Source organism: Protomyctophum bolini (genome assembly GCF_963924005.1).
Source record: "Protomyctophum bolini genome assembly, chromosome: 20".
NCBI classification, from domain to species: Eukaryota; Metazoa; Chordata; class Actinopteri; order Myctophiformes; family Myctophidae; genus Protomyctophum; species Protomyctophum bolini.
Genome location: NC_137881.1, coordinates 5,679,263 through 5,694,656, shown reverse-complemented (window position 1 = coordinate 5,694,656; position 15,394 = coordinate 5,679,263). Strand labels below are relative to the sequence as shown.

Here is a 15,394-nt window from a genome sequence, read left to right as displayed (position 1 = left end):
GTGTGTGTGTGTGTGTGTGTGTGTGTGTGTGTGTGTGTGTGTGTGTGTGTGTGTGTGTGTGTGTGTGTGTGTGTGTGTGTGTGTGTGTGTGTGTGTGTGTGTGTGTGTGTGTGTGTGTGTGTGTGTGTGTGTGTGTGTGTGTGTGTGTGTGTGTTGTACATGGACCAGGCATTCCAAGATAAATATTCTAAGTATCAACCATTACTTGGAAGTATAACAAACTTGGGGTATCGCTGTAGATTTGCCATACTGATATTCGGAAGCCTGGGCCATGTGCATAAACTGACCATGAGTGGTCTAAGAATAGCTGGCATGACAAAAAGCAACTTGCCAAATACTGTTCTGTTTCGGCTGTTATAGGCAGTTTGTCTGTGTGGAGGAGGAGGTGCCATGTGTATCCTTAAGTGAACATGAACTGTCAACCCTGTTATATTTGTTTCCTTGTTAAATTTATTCTAATTTGTGGATTCAAATAAAGAAATCGAAATGTGTGTGTGTGTGTGTGTTCGTTCCAGGGCCCGTTCGCCTACATCCTCAACTATCTGATGTACATGTTCTGGGCTCTGCTGTTCTCCTTCCTGGCGGTCATCCTGGTCAGAGCCTTCGCTCCGTACGCCTGTGGGTCGGGAATACCAGAGGTGAGCTCACACTGACATCATAATCTCAGGAATACCAGAGGTGAGCTCACACTGACATCATCATGATCTCTGGGAATACCAGAGGTGAGCTCACACTGACATCATGATCTCTGGGAATACCAGAGGTGAGCTCACACTGACATCATGATCTCAGGAATACCAGAGGTGAGCTCACACTGACATCATCATGATCTCTGGGAATACCAGAGGTGAGCTCACACTGACATCATGATCTCTGGGAATACCAGAGGTGAGCTCACACTGACATCATGATCTCAGGAATACCAGAGGTGAGCTCACACTGACATCATGATCTCAGGAATACCAGAGGTGAGCTCACACTGACATCATCATGATCTCTGGGAATACCAGAGGTGAGCTCACACTGACATCATGATCTCAGGGAATACCAGAGGTGAGCTCACACTGACATCATAATGTCTGGAATACCAGGAATACCAGAGGTGAGTTCACACTGACATCATGATCTCTGGGAATACCAGAGGTGAGCTCACACTGACATTATAATCTCAGGGAATACCTGAGCTGAGCTCGCACTGACATTAGAATAGAGCGTCGCAGTCCCGCCCCCAATGGATTTTCCTCATAGACATTTCAAAATATATTTATTTAAAGCATTGTACAAAGCCAACTCAAGTTGTGACAAATCATGACAATAATCACTATTTTGGACCAAACAAATAATTACAAAGAAGAAAAGTGTTGTAACCTGCCATTTTTTTCTTCTTTCTAATTATTTGTTCGGCCCAAAAAATTGTGTTGGTGTTGGAAAATTGGAGTTGGCTTTGTACGACACTTAAAAGGTCTTTAAACAAATACTTTTTGAAATGTCTATGGGGAAAATGAATAGGGAATCATTTCCTGGGCCCTGGTAGGGGGCGGGACTGCGACGCTCTATAATCTCTAGAATACCAGAGATGAGCTCACAGTGACATCATGATCTCAGGAACACACTACGAGACGTGATTATGAATCCCACCTGTGTTCTAGGTTAAGACCCGCCTTACCATGTGTCCGATTGGCTCCCAAGCAGGCATAGTTTTACTGAGGTTAGGTTTCTGGTTTAAGGACTTCAGTGTTCTGTACCATACTATTGTATGTATACTGTAAATACAGAACAAAGAATGTTTGCTTTCGCCATCTTTGTTGAAGAAGAGTCTGTTTAGTTCCTCTTATGACGGTGTTAGGGCTCCATTTTCGTCACCGCCGCGCTAAAGCCCTTATCCCTAATCTTCTTTGCCTTTTTTTACTATTTTGCAAAACATTTTTGAATAGTTAAAATGGCCAGTCTACCAGCTCACAACGTGTCAATGTAGATGTAGTTGAACTATTCAAAAATGCTTTTCAAAATAGTAAATAAAAGGCAAAGAAGTTTAGGGATAAGGGGTTTAGTGGTGACGAAAATGGAGCCCATAATGTTTAGTTGGCTAAGACTATTGGTAGGCCTAAAGTTCAATGGTGTGTTCAAAGACTGAGTTTAAATCAGAATGTTCTACTAAAAGTAACACTAAGCCTGTGTTGCTAAGATATTTTACTGTAATTACTAAAAGTTTCTAGTCTCTGAGGCTAAATCTAGTAACTTCTCTGAAGTTAGTTTTACGGAAGTTTAGGGTTAGGTTTAGGCAGTTTTACTGGTTTCTCTCCTATGGTACAAGTACTGTATCAATACAGTATATATAATATATACAATCTTATCCAACGATAACAACATATTCTTTAGTTTTGGGTCTGCTTGGAAAAAAATGTGCCTTGATATAAAAAAGGTTGAAAACCACTGAGTTAGTGCATACACCACATGCTCCTACTGTATCTAAGAAGTAATGTATAAACGCACGCATGCGCACACGCACAGTCACACACACGCGCGCACACTGCCTGAGGTCTGTTACTGTTATTAAATCCTTCGTAATGTTCTATATTCTGTCATGTTATTCGCTAATGCTAAGCCAGAGTAAAAAGCCACAGTGTCTGGCTGCCACAGGAGGAAACAGTTTGGTGATGTTTGTTTGCTGTTGCTTAATACTTAGTGTCGTTGTTTTTTTGTTTATAATCCTACTGTCGTCGGGGGGCCATATTATTATTTCGAAATCTCGCACCAAATCGCTTCCAGGCTCCTCTGCTGAGGTCTGTGTTTTTATTGTTGTTATTTTAAAACAATTATTTTTCTTGGTAGCTTCCTGAAAGTATACCGCGAGAGATTGAGTGCATTACTCAATCTACTGTATACTGTACACTGTGTACAGTCACTCAACTTCACTGCCAGACAGTCTGTTACTCTGTCACTGCCTGCTTTAGCGACACTTTTGCTTCAAACCATTTTTTTTTACCGTGAACATCACATTTTCGTGATTTAGTTTCGGTCTCTCTCTCTCCCCCTCTTTCCTCTCCTCCCTGTTCATCCGTCGCAAACAACATTCAGTCAAAATGTCCTCTCAGTACAGGGTTGTGTAGCATGGAATGGCCTTCCTCTGCGTATAAGGGATTATTGTGCTACATTTCCATCTTTTAAATTCAATCTGAAAAGATGGTTGCTTGAAAACCAAAGCTGCAACCATTTGTGATCTTGTTTGAGGTGTATTTTTATGCTGTGTTCCCTATGTAACGTTATGTAAATGTATTCCTGTCTGTTTTCTGTTTCTGTGTGAGGACTGCAGATGAAAACTCCGGTGTATTATAACAGTTTGACTCCATAAAACGCTTTACCCGCATTTTAATCAAATATTCTACGATGCCGAGATCGTTTTATTACCTTTGCAGCATAACGCAGAAGAATTTGCTAGTAAACAGTAAACACTGCCCGCATTGGTTATTGAGCCGACAAAAAAAAGCCACTTCCTTGATCCGGGTCACAGACAAAGAGCAAAGCGAGCCAAGATTGTCTCTCCCCTCTCATTCACTTGTTCAATTTCCCAGAAGCCGTAGCAGCCCAGATTTCCGGTTTCGTCATCATAACGTGACGGCCTCGTCATCGGGTCCCGGATAAATCCTGCTGTTTCTTTTTAATTATTTTAAAACGGCTAATTAAAACGCATTAAACAAATGTCTGGTATAGCGTTTTACACACGGTGGAACACTGGATTAAACAATTAGCAGCCGTCAAACTCTTAATATGCATTGTTCCTGTCCAAATAAACAAATAAAGTAAAGTCTTCCTTCCATCGTGGTGTGTTTTCAGATCAAGACCATCCTGAGCGGGTTCATCATCCGGGGCTACCTGGGGAAGTGGACGCTGATCATCAAGACCATCACGCTGGTCCTGGCCGTGTCGTCGGGCCTCAGCCTGGGGAAAGAGGGCCCCCTGGTGCACGTGGCCTGCTGCTGCGCCAACATCCTCTGTCACCTGTTCACCAAGTACAGGAAGAACGAGGCCAAGAGGAGAGAGGTGAGGAACCACTTCAACCTTCTACTGGTCTCAACCCATTCTGGGATCAGATTCTAAAAATGTCTTCTACATCCTGACAGTTTTCTGAAAAAGCTATGTTTCTATGTCAGTGGTTCTCAATATTTCATGTCAAGGCCCCCAATGATTATCTGTATTTGGCTGCGACCCCCATCTGAAAATATGTTGTTCCAGGGACTCCTCCCCACAGAGGCAAAGATTTGAGTTGAAAACGTTCGCTCTGAAAGAATATATATTCAAAGATTTGTGCCACATTTTCAGGATTTTTCAAAAATAGCAGATCTACAAGTTTATTTACAAATTTTGTTTACAAATGATTATTTGATGGTTTGTTTACAAATGATTATTTGATGGTTTGGTGATGTCATAGGTTCTATCGGCAGCAGCGGCGGTGGGCGTGTCCGTGGCCTTTGGAGCACCAATAGGAGGCGTTCTCTTCAGCCTGGAGGAGGTACTACTGGAGATTGATTGATTGATGGGAAATTGTTTTCACAGTTTGTAGAATGGGTACAATTCAATACAAAATCTGCTACGAGGATAAAACTATAAAAAACACTAGTGATGGACCGAATATTCGGCCGCAGAAAATATTTGAAGAAAATGGCTAAAAATGTATTTTTCCGGCCTATTCGGTTTTGGCCCCAATAGGCAGAAAATATATCATCGAATAGTGTATATGCAATTAATGCATTCAAAAGAGCTGAATAAATGTTTTATGGACCCATAATTTTGTCATTAATCAGGTAGCTTTTTAAGGTACGGCCATGACAGCAATGGTAGGAAAAAAAAATATATATTATTAATCATATTCGGTATTCGGTTTTCGGCCAAGAATTTCCCTTTCGGTTCATCCCTAAAAAAAAAAACTACTGTCTCTCTCTCTCTCTCTCCCCCTCCCCCCCCTCCCAGGTGAGCTACTACTTCCCCCTGAAGACCCTGTGGCGGTCCTTCTTCGCCGCCCTGGTGGCGGCGTTCACGCTGCGCTCCATCAACCCGTTCGGGAACAGCCGCCTGGTGCTGTTCTACGTGGAGTTCCACGCGCCCTGGCACCTCCTGGAGCTGGTGCCCTTCATCCTGCTGGGCATCTTCGGAGGCCTCTGGGGGGCGCTGTTCATCAAGGCCAACATCGCCTGGTGCAAGAGGCGTGAGTACACAGACAGAGAGAGAGAGAGAGAGGAACCATTTTGGTGTTTCAAGCATTATCTTACACTTCAGCTATTGAAAAATAGCAGATCTACAAGCTCATAGTTGCGGCACCGAGTGCCGCACTATGAGCTTGTAGGTCTGCTATTTTTTTTAAACCGTGACAATGTGGCGCAAATTTGGAATATTATATATTCTTTCAGAGCGAACGTTTTTAACTCTAATCTTTGCTTCTGGGCGGGGGGGGGGGGGGCGGGGGTCCCTGGAAGAACATATTTTCAGATGGGGGTCGGCGGTCAAATACATTTATATATTTTTGGGGGTCCATGATGTGAAAATGACTGTGAAAAACGACTGTCTACACAATTAGAGAATGTAGAATAATTGTTATTTTGATCAACATTTTCCTGTTATCTCTCCTAATGGTACCAACATCAATACAGCATGGAATTGGATACAAATTCCTATTGAACGAGAAAATATGTTGTTCCAGGGACCCCCCCAGAAGCAAAGATTTGAGTTAAAAACGTTCGCTCTGAAAGAATATATATTCAAAGATTTCAAAGTCCAAAGTCACTCTATGCTGCTCAATGTTTTGCCACTCAGTCTAGATGAGGGGGGGGGGGCGTGCCCTGAAGGGAAAAGCATGCATGTGCATTCTCTCCATAGCTAAAGTATAACGTAATGCTTAAAACACCAAAAAGTGGTTCCCGCCCCAAAATGTGTTAATATAGTCAGCCTCCATTCTTCTCTTCTCTCCCGTATCTGAATCTATTTGCCGCTTCTTGGCTTGGTCTGTCTTTCTCCCGAGTCTCTGTCTCTGAACCTCCATCTCCCTCTCTCTAAAAAACGGAGTGTTCTATCCCAGCCGAGCTGACCGGGCGCTTTGTGACGTCTTGGTGTACATAATTAAATTATAATGAATAAAGACAGTGTTTTGACACAGACCAGCAGCTGTGAGGCAGGCCCGTTCTCCGTGATATGTTCTGTCAGCAGCAATCAGGATGACAAAACCACGCGGGCCACAGGCCCCACGACGCTAATGCTTCACATGAAATACTGGCCCTCTTAACCCGGTCGGGGCGGGAACCCCTTTTTGGTGTTTTAAAGCATTATGTTTTAACGCTTTAAGGCTATTGAGAAACAGCAGATCTACGCCGCGGCTATGAGCTTGTATAGGTCTGCTGTTTTTGAAAGATCCTGAAAAGGTGGCGCAAATCTTTGAATATATATTCTTTCAGAGCGTTTTTTTAGCTCAAATCTTTGCTTCTGGAAGGTCCCTGGAACAACATATTTTCAGATGGGGGGTCGGCGGCATATTACATATATTTTTGGGGGTCCTTGACATGAAAATGTTTGAGAACCACTGACAAAGAAACTTTAGAAATCTTTCAGAAAACTGTCAAGATTTACAACGGCATTTTGTAGAATCGTCCTCGGGTCTAAATGGGTTAACGCATTACATGAAATACTAGCCCTCTTAATATTGGATAATTACAGCACTAAGTATTAAAATGAACAAATAATGTGGGAGAGAAGACATTGCTGGTGAAGGGAAAGGAAAGGGACGGCGGTGAAGTGGACCGTTCGTTTTGCAGACCGGGCGGTGGTGACAAGATTATTGATCGTAACGTGTCATCGAGAAACGATGAGGAACCACATGATGATTGTTTCTGCACATTGTCCTCGGCTCTGTTTCACACACACACACACACACACACACACACACACACACACACAAACCCTCCTGCATGCTCAGATCAGCCAATGCAGGGAAACTGGAAGTAACTTCACTAAAAAACGCCGGGACAACAAACAACGCTCCACACGTCCCAAACTCTTCTCCCTTCTGGCTCCAAAACTATGGAAAGCACTTCCCATATTACAATCAGAACCGCAGACTCACTCCCAATGTTCCGCCGTAGTCTGAAAAGCCACCTCTTCAGACTCCATCTTAGCCCCGTAGTAGCACTTGATGTAGCACTTGCCCTAGCCTCAGTAACCGTATACTTATGTAACTTATATAGCATTTGAGGTAGACATAGACATAGCACTCTAGTCTATAGTGTTTATGTATAGTTTCATTATGTAGATATTCGACATATACGTATGATTCATGCTGACTATTTTGATGTATTACCATGTTTTTGTTCTTGCTCTGGATTAAGAGCGTCTGCCAAATGCCTAAATTGTAAATGGCACGCTCCCACACAACGTCTACCTTTTGCTTTCTCATGTGTAGCAGACGGATGTGTCCTCTTTCTCATTATCCTCCCTCTGGCTTCGTTTCTCAATATCCCAGACTTTCTCTCTCTCTCTCTCGAAACCTCTCGTCTCCATGTTTCAGCTTTTATGTTCTTTTGTAACTTAATTCCCTTACATACCTCATCATACAAGTGTCGCACAAAAGTAGTGAAAATAGCAGATGCAAATCTGCTATTTTAGAGAAGCGCTAGCCCCTCCTATATCCATAGCTTTGAGGCTTTGTGTAAACACAAACATCGTTTTGATACCGTTTCCTATGACTAGTTCTGAGGGGTTTTTGTGCAACACAAAAGACAACAATTTTGATGACACAAAGATTTGATGACAAAAGTGAGGACTCAAATTGTAATTGGCCAGAATGAGATTATGTATGATGACGTATAAGAACGCCCCTCACAAGTGTGTGAATGTTCAATTATAAGCCGACAGCAACCATATTGTCTTGCTGTTATCACAGTCTTGCGCTGTCTGTCTGTCACGCTAAACGTTTGCTGCTCGTGCCTTGCGTATGAATTGCGTGATTCTCTGTGGTTTACTAAATAAAGCCCTCTCTGTGTGGCCTCTCCTCCTAAGGTAAGACCACTCGTCTGGGTCACTACTAAATAATAATAATAATAAAACTTTATTTGTATAAACATGACATGAAATGCAGCTCAAAGTGCTTTACAGAGCAATGGAGAAAATAAGAAAAGAAAAGCAAGGCATAAACATAAAAAAAAGCAGTAATGCAATACAGGGAGGACATGAATAACAAAAAATAAAAGATCAATTAAAAGCAAGGGTGTTAGAAGTGGGTCTTGAGATGTGCTTTAAAAATGTCTACAGAGGCTGCCTGTCGAAGGTACAGTGGGAGTTTCTTCCATGCCGTCGGCCCGTAGAAGCAAAAAGCTGCTTCCCCAGGTAAGACCACCCGTCTGGGTCACTACTAAATGTCGCCCCCTCTCTGTGTGGCCTCTCCTCCCCAGGTAAGACCACCCGTCTGGGTCACTACCCCATCGTGGAGGTCCTGGTGGTGGCCGGCTTCACGGCGCTGGTGTCGTTCCCCAACAGCTACACCAGGATGAGCGGAGCGGAGCTCATATCTGAGCTGTTCAACGACTGCTCTCTGCTCGACTCCTCGCAGCTCTGTGGATACAAACAGGTAGGGTGTGTGTGTGTGTGTGTGTGTGTGTGTGGGAGGGGGGGGGGGGGAGTGTAGTGTGGTGTGGTGGGATACAGTTTAGGGAGTGAGTACTTGTGGTTGGGTGAGTGATGATGAAACGTGTAAAAATGTGAAATGTGTAAAAAAAAAAAGAAACATGTTTATGGGGTGTCAGAAATGAAACAGTTTTTGCTGAAAACAAAAAAACATGAGACTGATCCAAGTTGAAAAGTACTTCCCAGATAGAAAGGGTTTTGTGAAGGCTGCCCAGGCAGAACATGAAGTTAACAGAAGAAAATGTCAGAGTGAAGAAATTGGTGCAGAGGGTTGATGCGGAATTGGAACTTGAAAAGTGGCTAGTGTGATGGTGGTGGTGCCGCTGGGTTCCTTCTGTGCGCTGCATGGGTCCTCTTTTGCACTTGGTTTTGTCTTTAATGGACTTGCAGATTAACTGGACAATGATACAGCCGGCCACTTGTGAACTGGGCAAGGGTGGAGCCTGCTCCGTGTATAGGCTCTGATTCTCTGGTTCCTCTGGTTGGAATGGCCAGGATGAACCTTCATCACAGTCCAACAATCGGGGCTCACTCACAGCCTGTGTGACTCATGGTGGTCATGGTGGAACTGTTGGATGTAGCTGGTCATGGTGGAACTGTTGGATGTAGCTGGTCGAAGCTCGGTGGATGCAGGAGCAGTAGCTGATCTGCTGGGGCTGATGTCACCTTGCCTTGTGGGTTGTTTCCCAGATCTGTGCATCGAAAAACTGTCTATGAAGGATACTGAACATGAGACGGGCTGGGTGTTGAATGAGACGGGCTGGGTGTGGAGGAGGACTGGGTGTGTAGGGGGGGGGTTCAGGGGCAGCAGCAGCATGTCATTGGATGAACCCTCTGCATTAGCTTAGTGCCAAAAATGGTTTTGAATATGAATAATGATGTTGTTTTGATTTGTTTCAAGCTTCATGCAAAATGCCCATGGTTCATGAATGACATGAATGTTTGACTGAAAACAAGTAAAGTGTTTTTTTTAGTTTGTAAATATAGGGTTTTATAAAAAGTTGTAAAAAAGTCTCTGTCTCTCTCTCTCTCTGTGTCTCTCTCTCTCTCTCTCTCTCTCCCCCCCAGCCTGCCAACCTATCAGAGACGGGCGTAGGTAACACGCTGGCGGACAGACCAGCGGACCAGGGTCTGTACACGGCGCTGTGGCAGCTGTCCCTCGCTCTGCTGTTCAAGATGATGGTCACTGTGGTCACCTTCGGCATGAAGGTAGGCTCCCTGTGTGTGTGTGTGTGTGTGTGTGGATCACGTAATCTCTCCCTCACACGCACATGCTCTTTTGCTTTCATTCTCTCAAATGCTCATACAAGCACAAGTACTTTCTCACACACACGCAGTCACGCACACACTCTCTCACGCACATACCCCGTCTCCAAACAGCACATCAATCAGAAGGCATTACAGCCAGTGATCCAGCATCGTCTTAATGCCTTGCAGAGGAAGAAAGATGTTGAAGGGATGATGTCTTAACTGCATGTGTCAGAGTTAAAACATCTCTGCTTTGAGGTTATCTGCGGGAACACTGAACTCCCTCTGGTTCTTACCGTCACTGTGTGTGTGTGTGTGTGAGACAGTGTGTGTGTGTGTGTGTGTGTTTTTTCTATTTTAATTTTTTTATACTTGCATACCAAAGATCAGTGCTGTGCACAAATCAGATCTTTTTGCCCCGCTTTGAGTATGAGGAGGCTTTTCTTTTATCATTCAGGACTTCAGTTTTAGAAATGGCCTAAGCCTGAGTTATCCTTAATGCAGTTGAGTTCCGAAATGCAGAGCAGACGTGCATTAATGATGATAAAGAACACCCTCGAGTGTAATATTGCAATTATACAACAGTCACCCTTAAAACTAAGATATTCGCTAAAATAAAATCGTTTTTTTTTAATGACAGATGTAGCCACTACGACCACAAATATCCCAAGAAAATTTGCTAGCCCTAGCAACCCAGTCTGCTGCGCTCTGGGAGAACAGAGCAGCTGATTTCTATGTTTTGATTAGAAACTAAATTAGATTTGAAACGACCCGTTGTATAATTGGTTTTACGCAGACACCAAGCAAAGCCTGCAACTACTAATGTATCAGACATAACTGTAACTTCAACCCCTAAACTTACCTTTTAATGCCTAACCTTAACCCAAATCTTTTCCCAATTGTAAGCATTCCCCAAGTCTTTTTTTTTTTAACCTTAAAAACAACATGACACTGACGATGTTCTTGTGACCAAAACGCACTTGAGCAACTTCAGGGCTGAGCCTGTAAAACATTTAAGTACCGTACACTAAACGCACAGCTAAATCACAGCTAAACGCTGTATGATTAAGACACTAAACACAGACAGAGAGAAAAGCCTGAAGGAGGAACATGGAGGATCTGTCTGAATCCATCTTCTTCACAACGGTGGCTTCCACCAGTGATTTGAGTGTAATGCACATCGTCGGTTGTGCATTCCAGAAACCCCTCAAGGTGCTGAGCGTGCTGCGCGCCAAACGTCTTGTTGTACTCTGAGATATAACACATTGTGAGGAAGACGTAGCTGTTCCTCATGAAGAAAATCAGTTTTCCTTTTTTTTATGGTTAAGAACAACTGAAGAGGTGAAGGAGTTGACTTGAACACCACAAGAGGAGAAAAACGTATTTTGTTAAGTTAATAGCGCAGGCAGACTCTTCACATACACTAGACTAGAGCATGTCTGAAATAAGTGTCAGAGCTGAAATTGACATGTAAATATGAAATAAATGCTTAAACATGTAGCTACTTTAGGTGTAATGTTAGAGACCACAGAACTGAACCTTTCAAGCCTGTTTTCTCAACTCGCTGTTTTCTGCAAGACATTACTCTATAAGCCATATCTCCAAAACTGGTGGGTCAAACTGAACAACCGATATGTCAATTTGAAGCTATGATTCCCTGCTTCCATATGACATGAAAAAACGAAAATTAAAAAAAATCCAATGGCAGTCCCTCAGTCACATTTGTAGAACGGGCCTCAGGTTTTTAACAGGTCCGTCCATCTCCCTACAGGTCTACGTAAATGCTTAGATAGCATTTGATACAGACTTATAGCATGTTATGTAGACAGCACTATAATTGCATTGTATGTAGTCATAGCACGTCATAGTACATATGTATAGCATAGTAGTATAGATGTATAGTTTATATGTATAGTTTCATTATATAGATATTCCACTGTTATACTTTCTTAGCTTACGAATGTTTCATGATAAATGTTTTTATGTGACCTATTCCCATGCTTTTTTTGTTCTTGCTTAATGTAAGTCGCTCTGGATTAGTCGCGTCTGCTAAATGCCTAAATTGTAAATTGTAGGTCCCGTCAGGTTTTTAACCCATTCTGAACGGGAACCCATTTTGGTGTTAGCATCATGTTATGCTTTAGCTATTGAAAAATAGCAGATCTACAAGCTCATAGCGCGCCACCGAGTGGCGCGCTACGAGCTTGTAGGTCTGCTATTTTTTAAAAATCGAAGAACGACTAACATTTTTAGAATCTGATCTCAGGTCAGAATGGGTTAATCAGACCAGTGTGTGTCCAGTGGAAACCTCATATGAATCTGATCTCAGGTCAGAATGGGTTAACGTGTCCCTCCATCCCCCCCTCCAGGTCCCGTCGGGTCTCTTCATCCCCAGCATGGCGGTGGGCGCCATCGCGGGCCGTCTGCTGGGCGTGGGCATGGAGCAGCTGGCCTACTACAACCACGACTGGTTCATCTTCAAAGGCTGGTGTTCGCCGGGCGCCGACTGCATCACCCCGGGGCTCTACGCCATGGTGGGAGCCGCAGCCTGTCTAGGTGAGGAGGACGACATGTTCTGGGCTGTGTTTAGGGTGGTGTTCACCATGGTGTCTAGGTGAGGAGGAGGCTCTGGGAACAACATGCTCTCAGGGGTAGAGTGGCCGGATGGTAACCGCAAGGTTGCCAGTTCGAACCCGGTGCTCCCCCAAAGTTAGTGTCGAAGTGTCCTTGAGCAAGACTCTGAACCCCTAATTGCTCCTGATGTGCAGCTTGATGCATTGCACGTGGGACGGGGTCGGACCAGGTCTCGGGTCGGTTCTGTTGGGTATTTTGTGGAATCGGGGTGACCCGTGAAGAGCTCTCAACACAGACCCCCGCCCGTCATAGGCCAAAGTTTACACGGCATATATAAATTCTAAATTAATTTCAGTCCCTCTCTGCGGAGAGAGAGCGGGGTGGAACAGTCTGGAATCTATCGACCACAGATGGGAACCGTTGGCGTCTGGGTGACAATGAGACGCAGACGTAACCGTAAAGACCGTTAAAACGTTCCACGCCCTGTCGTCCCAAAAGGCTCCATGACAAGAACACAAAGCTCTCGATGACACGTTCCACTAATATGAAGATCAAAGAGACTGTGATCTCAGTATGATGATGATGTATTCATCAATTCTTTCTCTGCTAAGTACGAACATATTCATCCATTCAACGCCTCCGTCACTGAAAGAATATTGTACTCAAAGATTTTTTGCCACATTTTCAAGAATTTTCAAAAAATAGTCCTCGATAGTCATCTACAAGCTCGGTGCCGCACTAACGAGCTTGTAGATCTGCTATTTTTCAATAGCTAAAGTATAACATCATTCCTAAAACGTAAAGTGTTCCCCGCCCAGAATTGCTTAAAACAACGTAAAGCCTATATAAATTATACAACTTCATACTACAAATGGCAAAAGTAGCTGATCTACAAGCTCACAACATTCACTTCTGAAGACACTTTAAGACGTGTAGATCAAAGACCCCGACGTTGTCCCACCATCGGCTGAAATTAAAGGCCACCCACCTGAGAATGTGTTTTTCTGTTTTATTAAAGAGCTGAACAAACAACTCTGTAGCAATGATTACTATCATTTGACCTTTTAACAAAATACTTTTTTTGTTTTAACCAAAAAGAAACAACCTTTTAAACCCTGCCAGGAACAACAAATTAAAACGCCCCCGTTTTAAACAGAAGAGAGGTGGGGTTCTCCTCCTGGGTGGTCAGGTGGATCTCACCCCTTTTGGTGTTTTAAGGATTATGTCATACTTTAGCTTTTGAAAAATAGCAGATCTACAAGCTCGTAGTGCGGCACTGAGTGCCACGCTACGAGCTTGTAGGTCTGCTATTTCTTTTCTCAATATTTTCAGATGGGGGTCCATGTAAAAGGTTGAGCACCACTGACATAGAAACATAGGTTCTTTCAGAAAACCTTTTAGGATTTAGAAGACTTTTTTATTTTTTAGAATCGGCCTCCTGTCTAAATGTGTTAAGACAAGTCCAATGTAACCGTACCGTACATTGGACCGTGTCTGACTGAGTGGCTGGGAAAACAATTGTGACCTTTTTCATGACTTTAGACCGTGACCCAAATTACCGGCGAAATGTAATCTGATGATAAACAGATAATAACCACCCTTTGTTTAACCCATTTTGACCTGAGGTGGATAAAAAAAAAAAAAAAGGACACTTCGACGGAGTCTTCTAAATCCTGACAGTTTTCTGAAAAACCTCCAGGGACTCAAAGCAAAGCTTTGAGTTAAAAAACGTTCGCTCTGAAAGAATATATATTCAAAAATTTGCCCCACATTTTCACGATAAAAAAAATAAATAGCAGACCTACAAGCTACGAGCTTGTAGATCTGCTATTTTTCAATAGCTAAAGTATAACACAATGCTTTAAAAAAACACCAAAAAGAGGTCCCCGCCCGAAATGGGTTAACGGTTCCGTTCAGGCCGGTTTCCCGTAAAGTTCGTAACAGAAAATGACAGACGGCGACAAAAACATTCCACCGACATAAGTTATGGTTAAGTTATTGTCCTTTTCTTTAAAAGGATAAAGATGCTTTATGTCCGTGTGGCTGAAAATGATCTACACTTTGACTTTGACTTGGCCTTCGATGTTTCAGAAAATATTGATTGATGAAAGTCAGGTGTTGTGGAAAACGGCTGCGCTAGCCTGCGCTATATTTATTTAAAACATACAAATCAAATTTGAACGCCGTTTCTGACGACTATATTCTGTTAAAAAGAAGTGGGAGGGGGAATGTTTGGCACGTGATTTTTGGAGCAAAGAAGGGTCTGAAAGAATCCAACGCTTGGCTTGTTATTTATTGTTACTAAATAAATAAAGACGTTGCCATGTCTGAGGGGGGATTTCTGGCTGTGGACAGTTGTAAGTGATAAGGGAGTCGCAGCTCAAACAAACTTTTAATGGCTTCATCTCTGATGTTTTATTGGATTATTAGGTTAAACGCGGACAAATATAGGGTTTTCCAGATGTGTTGAGAAGTGGCCAAGCTCGGTGTTATAATACTGTGTTGGACTGTTTGTTACGTAGCTAATGTGGTCAGATAGTTCTGCCTTCCCCGGAGAGCCTTAGTCACAGACGGAGAGGAAACGCAAAAAAGAGCGGCGGTGGGCTCAGGGGTATAGTGACCGGATGGTAACCGCAAGGTTCCCAGTTCGAACCCTGTGGGCTCCCCCAGAGTTAGTGTCAAAGTGTCCTTGAGCAAGACTCTGAACCCCTGATTGCTCCTGATGAGCAGGTTGGTGCCTTGCATGGTTTCTGCCGCCATCGGTGTATGAATGTGTGTGTGAATGGGTGAACAACTCGCCACCTTTACCAACTTGCCCCGGGCGTAGAGCCGGCGGAACTGCGCGGCCTGGTATTCCTAAAGTAACCCAAGTCAATTATGCTTAAACGGTTAAACCTAACCTTATTCC

At 43.4% G+C, this 15,394-nt stretch overlaps 1 protein-coding gene across 1 annotated transcript in view; it reads left to right on the top strand.

Annotated features, from left to right (window-relative positions):
• Positions 1 to 15,394, top strand: part of LOC308335921 (H(+)/Cl(-) exchange transporter 5-like) — a gene marked incomplete at its 3' end in the record, with an annotated part of 50,797 nt that overhangs the window by 29,762 nt on the left and 5,641 nt on the right. The window contains exons 6-12 of the mRNA XM_080793143.1: positions 516 to 638; positions 3,835 to 4,041; positions 4,430 to 4,510; positions 4,969 to 5,203; positions 8,433 to 8,608; positions 9,733 to 9,873; positions 12,282 to 12,526. Coding sequence (XP_080649269.1) covers positions 516 to 638; positions 3,835 to 4,041; positions 4,430 to 4,510; positions 4,969 to 5,203; positions 8,433 to 8,608; positions 9,733 to 9,873; positions 12,282 to 12,526 — 1,208 coding nt within the window. The remainder of the gene's footprint in view (positions 1 to 515; positions 639 to 3,834; positions 4,042 to 4,429; positions 4,511 to 4,968; positions 5,204 to 8,432; positions 8,609 to 9,732; positions 9,874 to 12,281; positions 12,527 to 15,394) is intronic.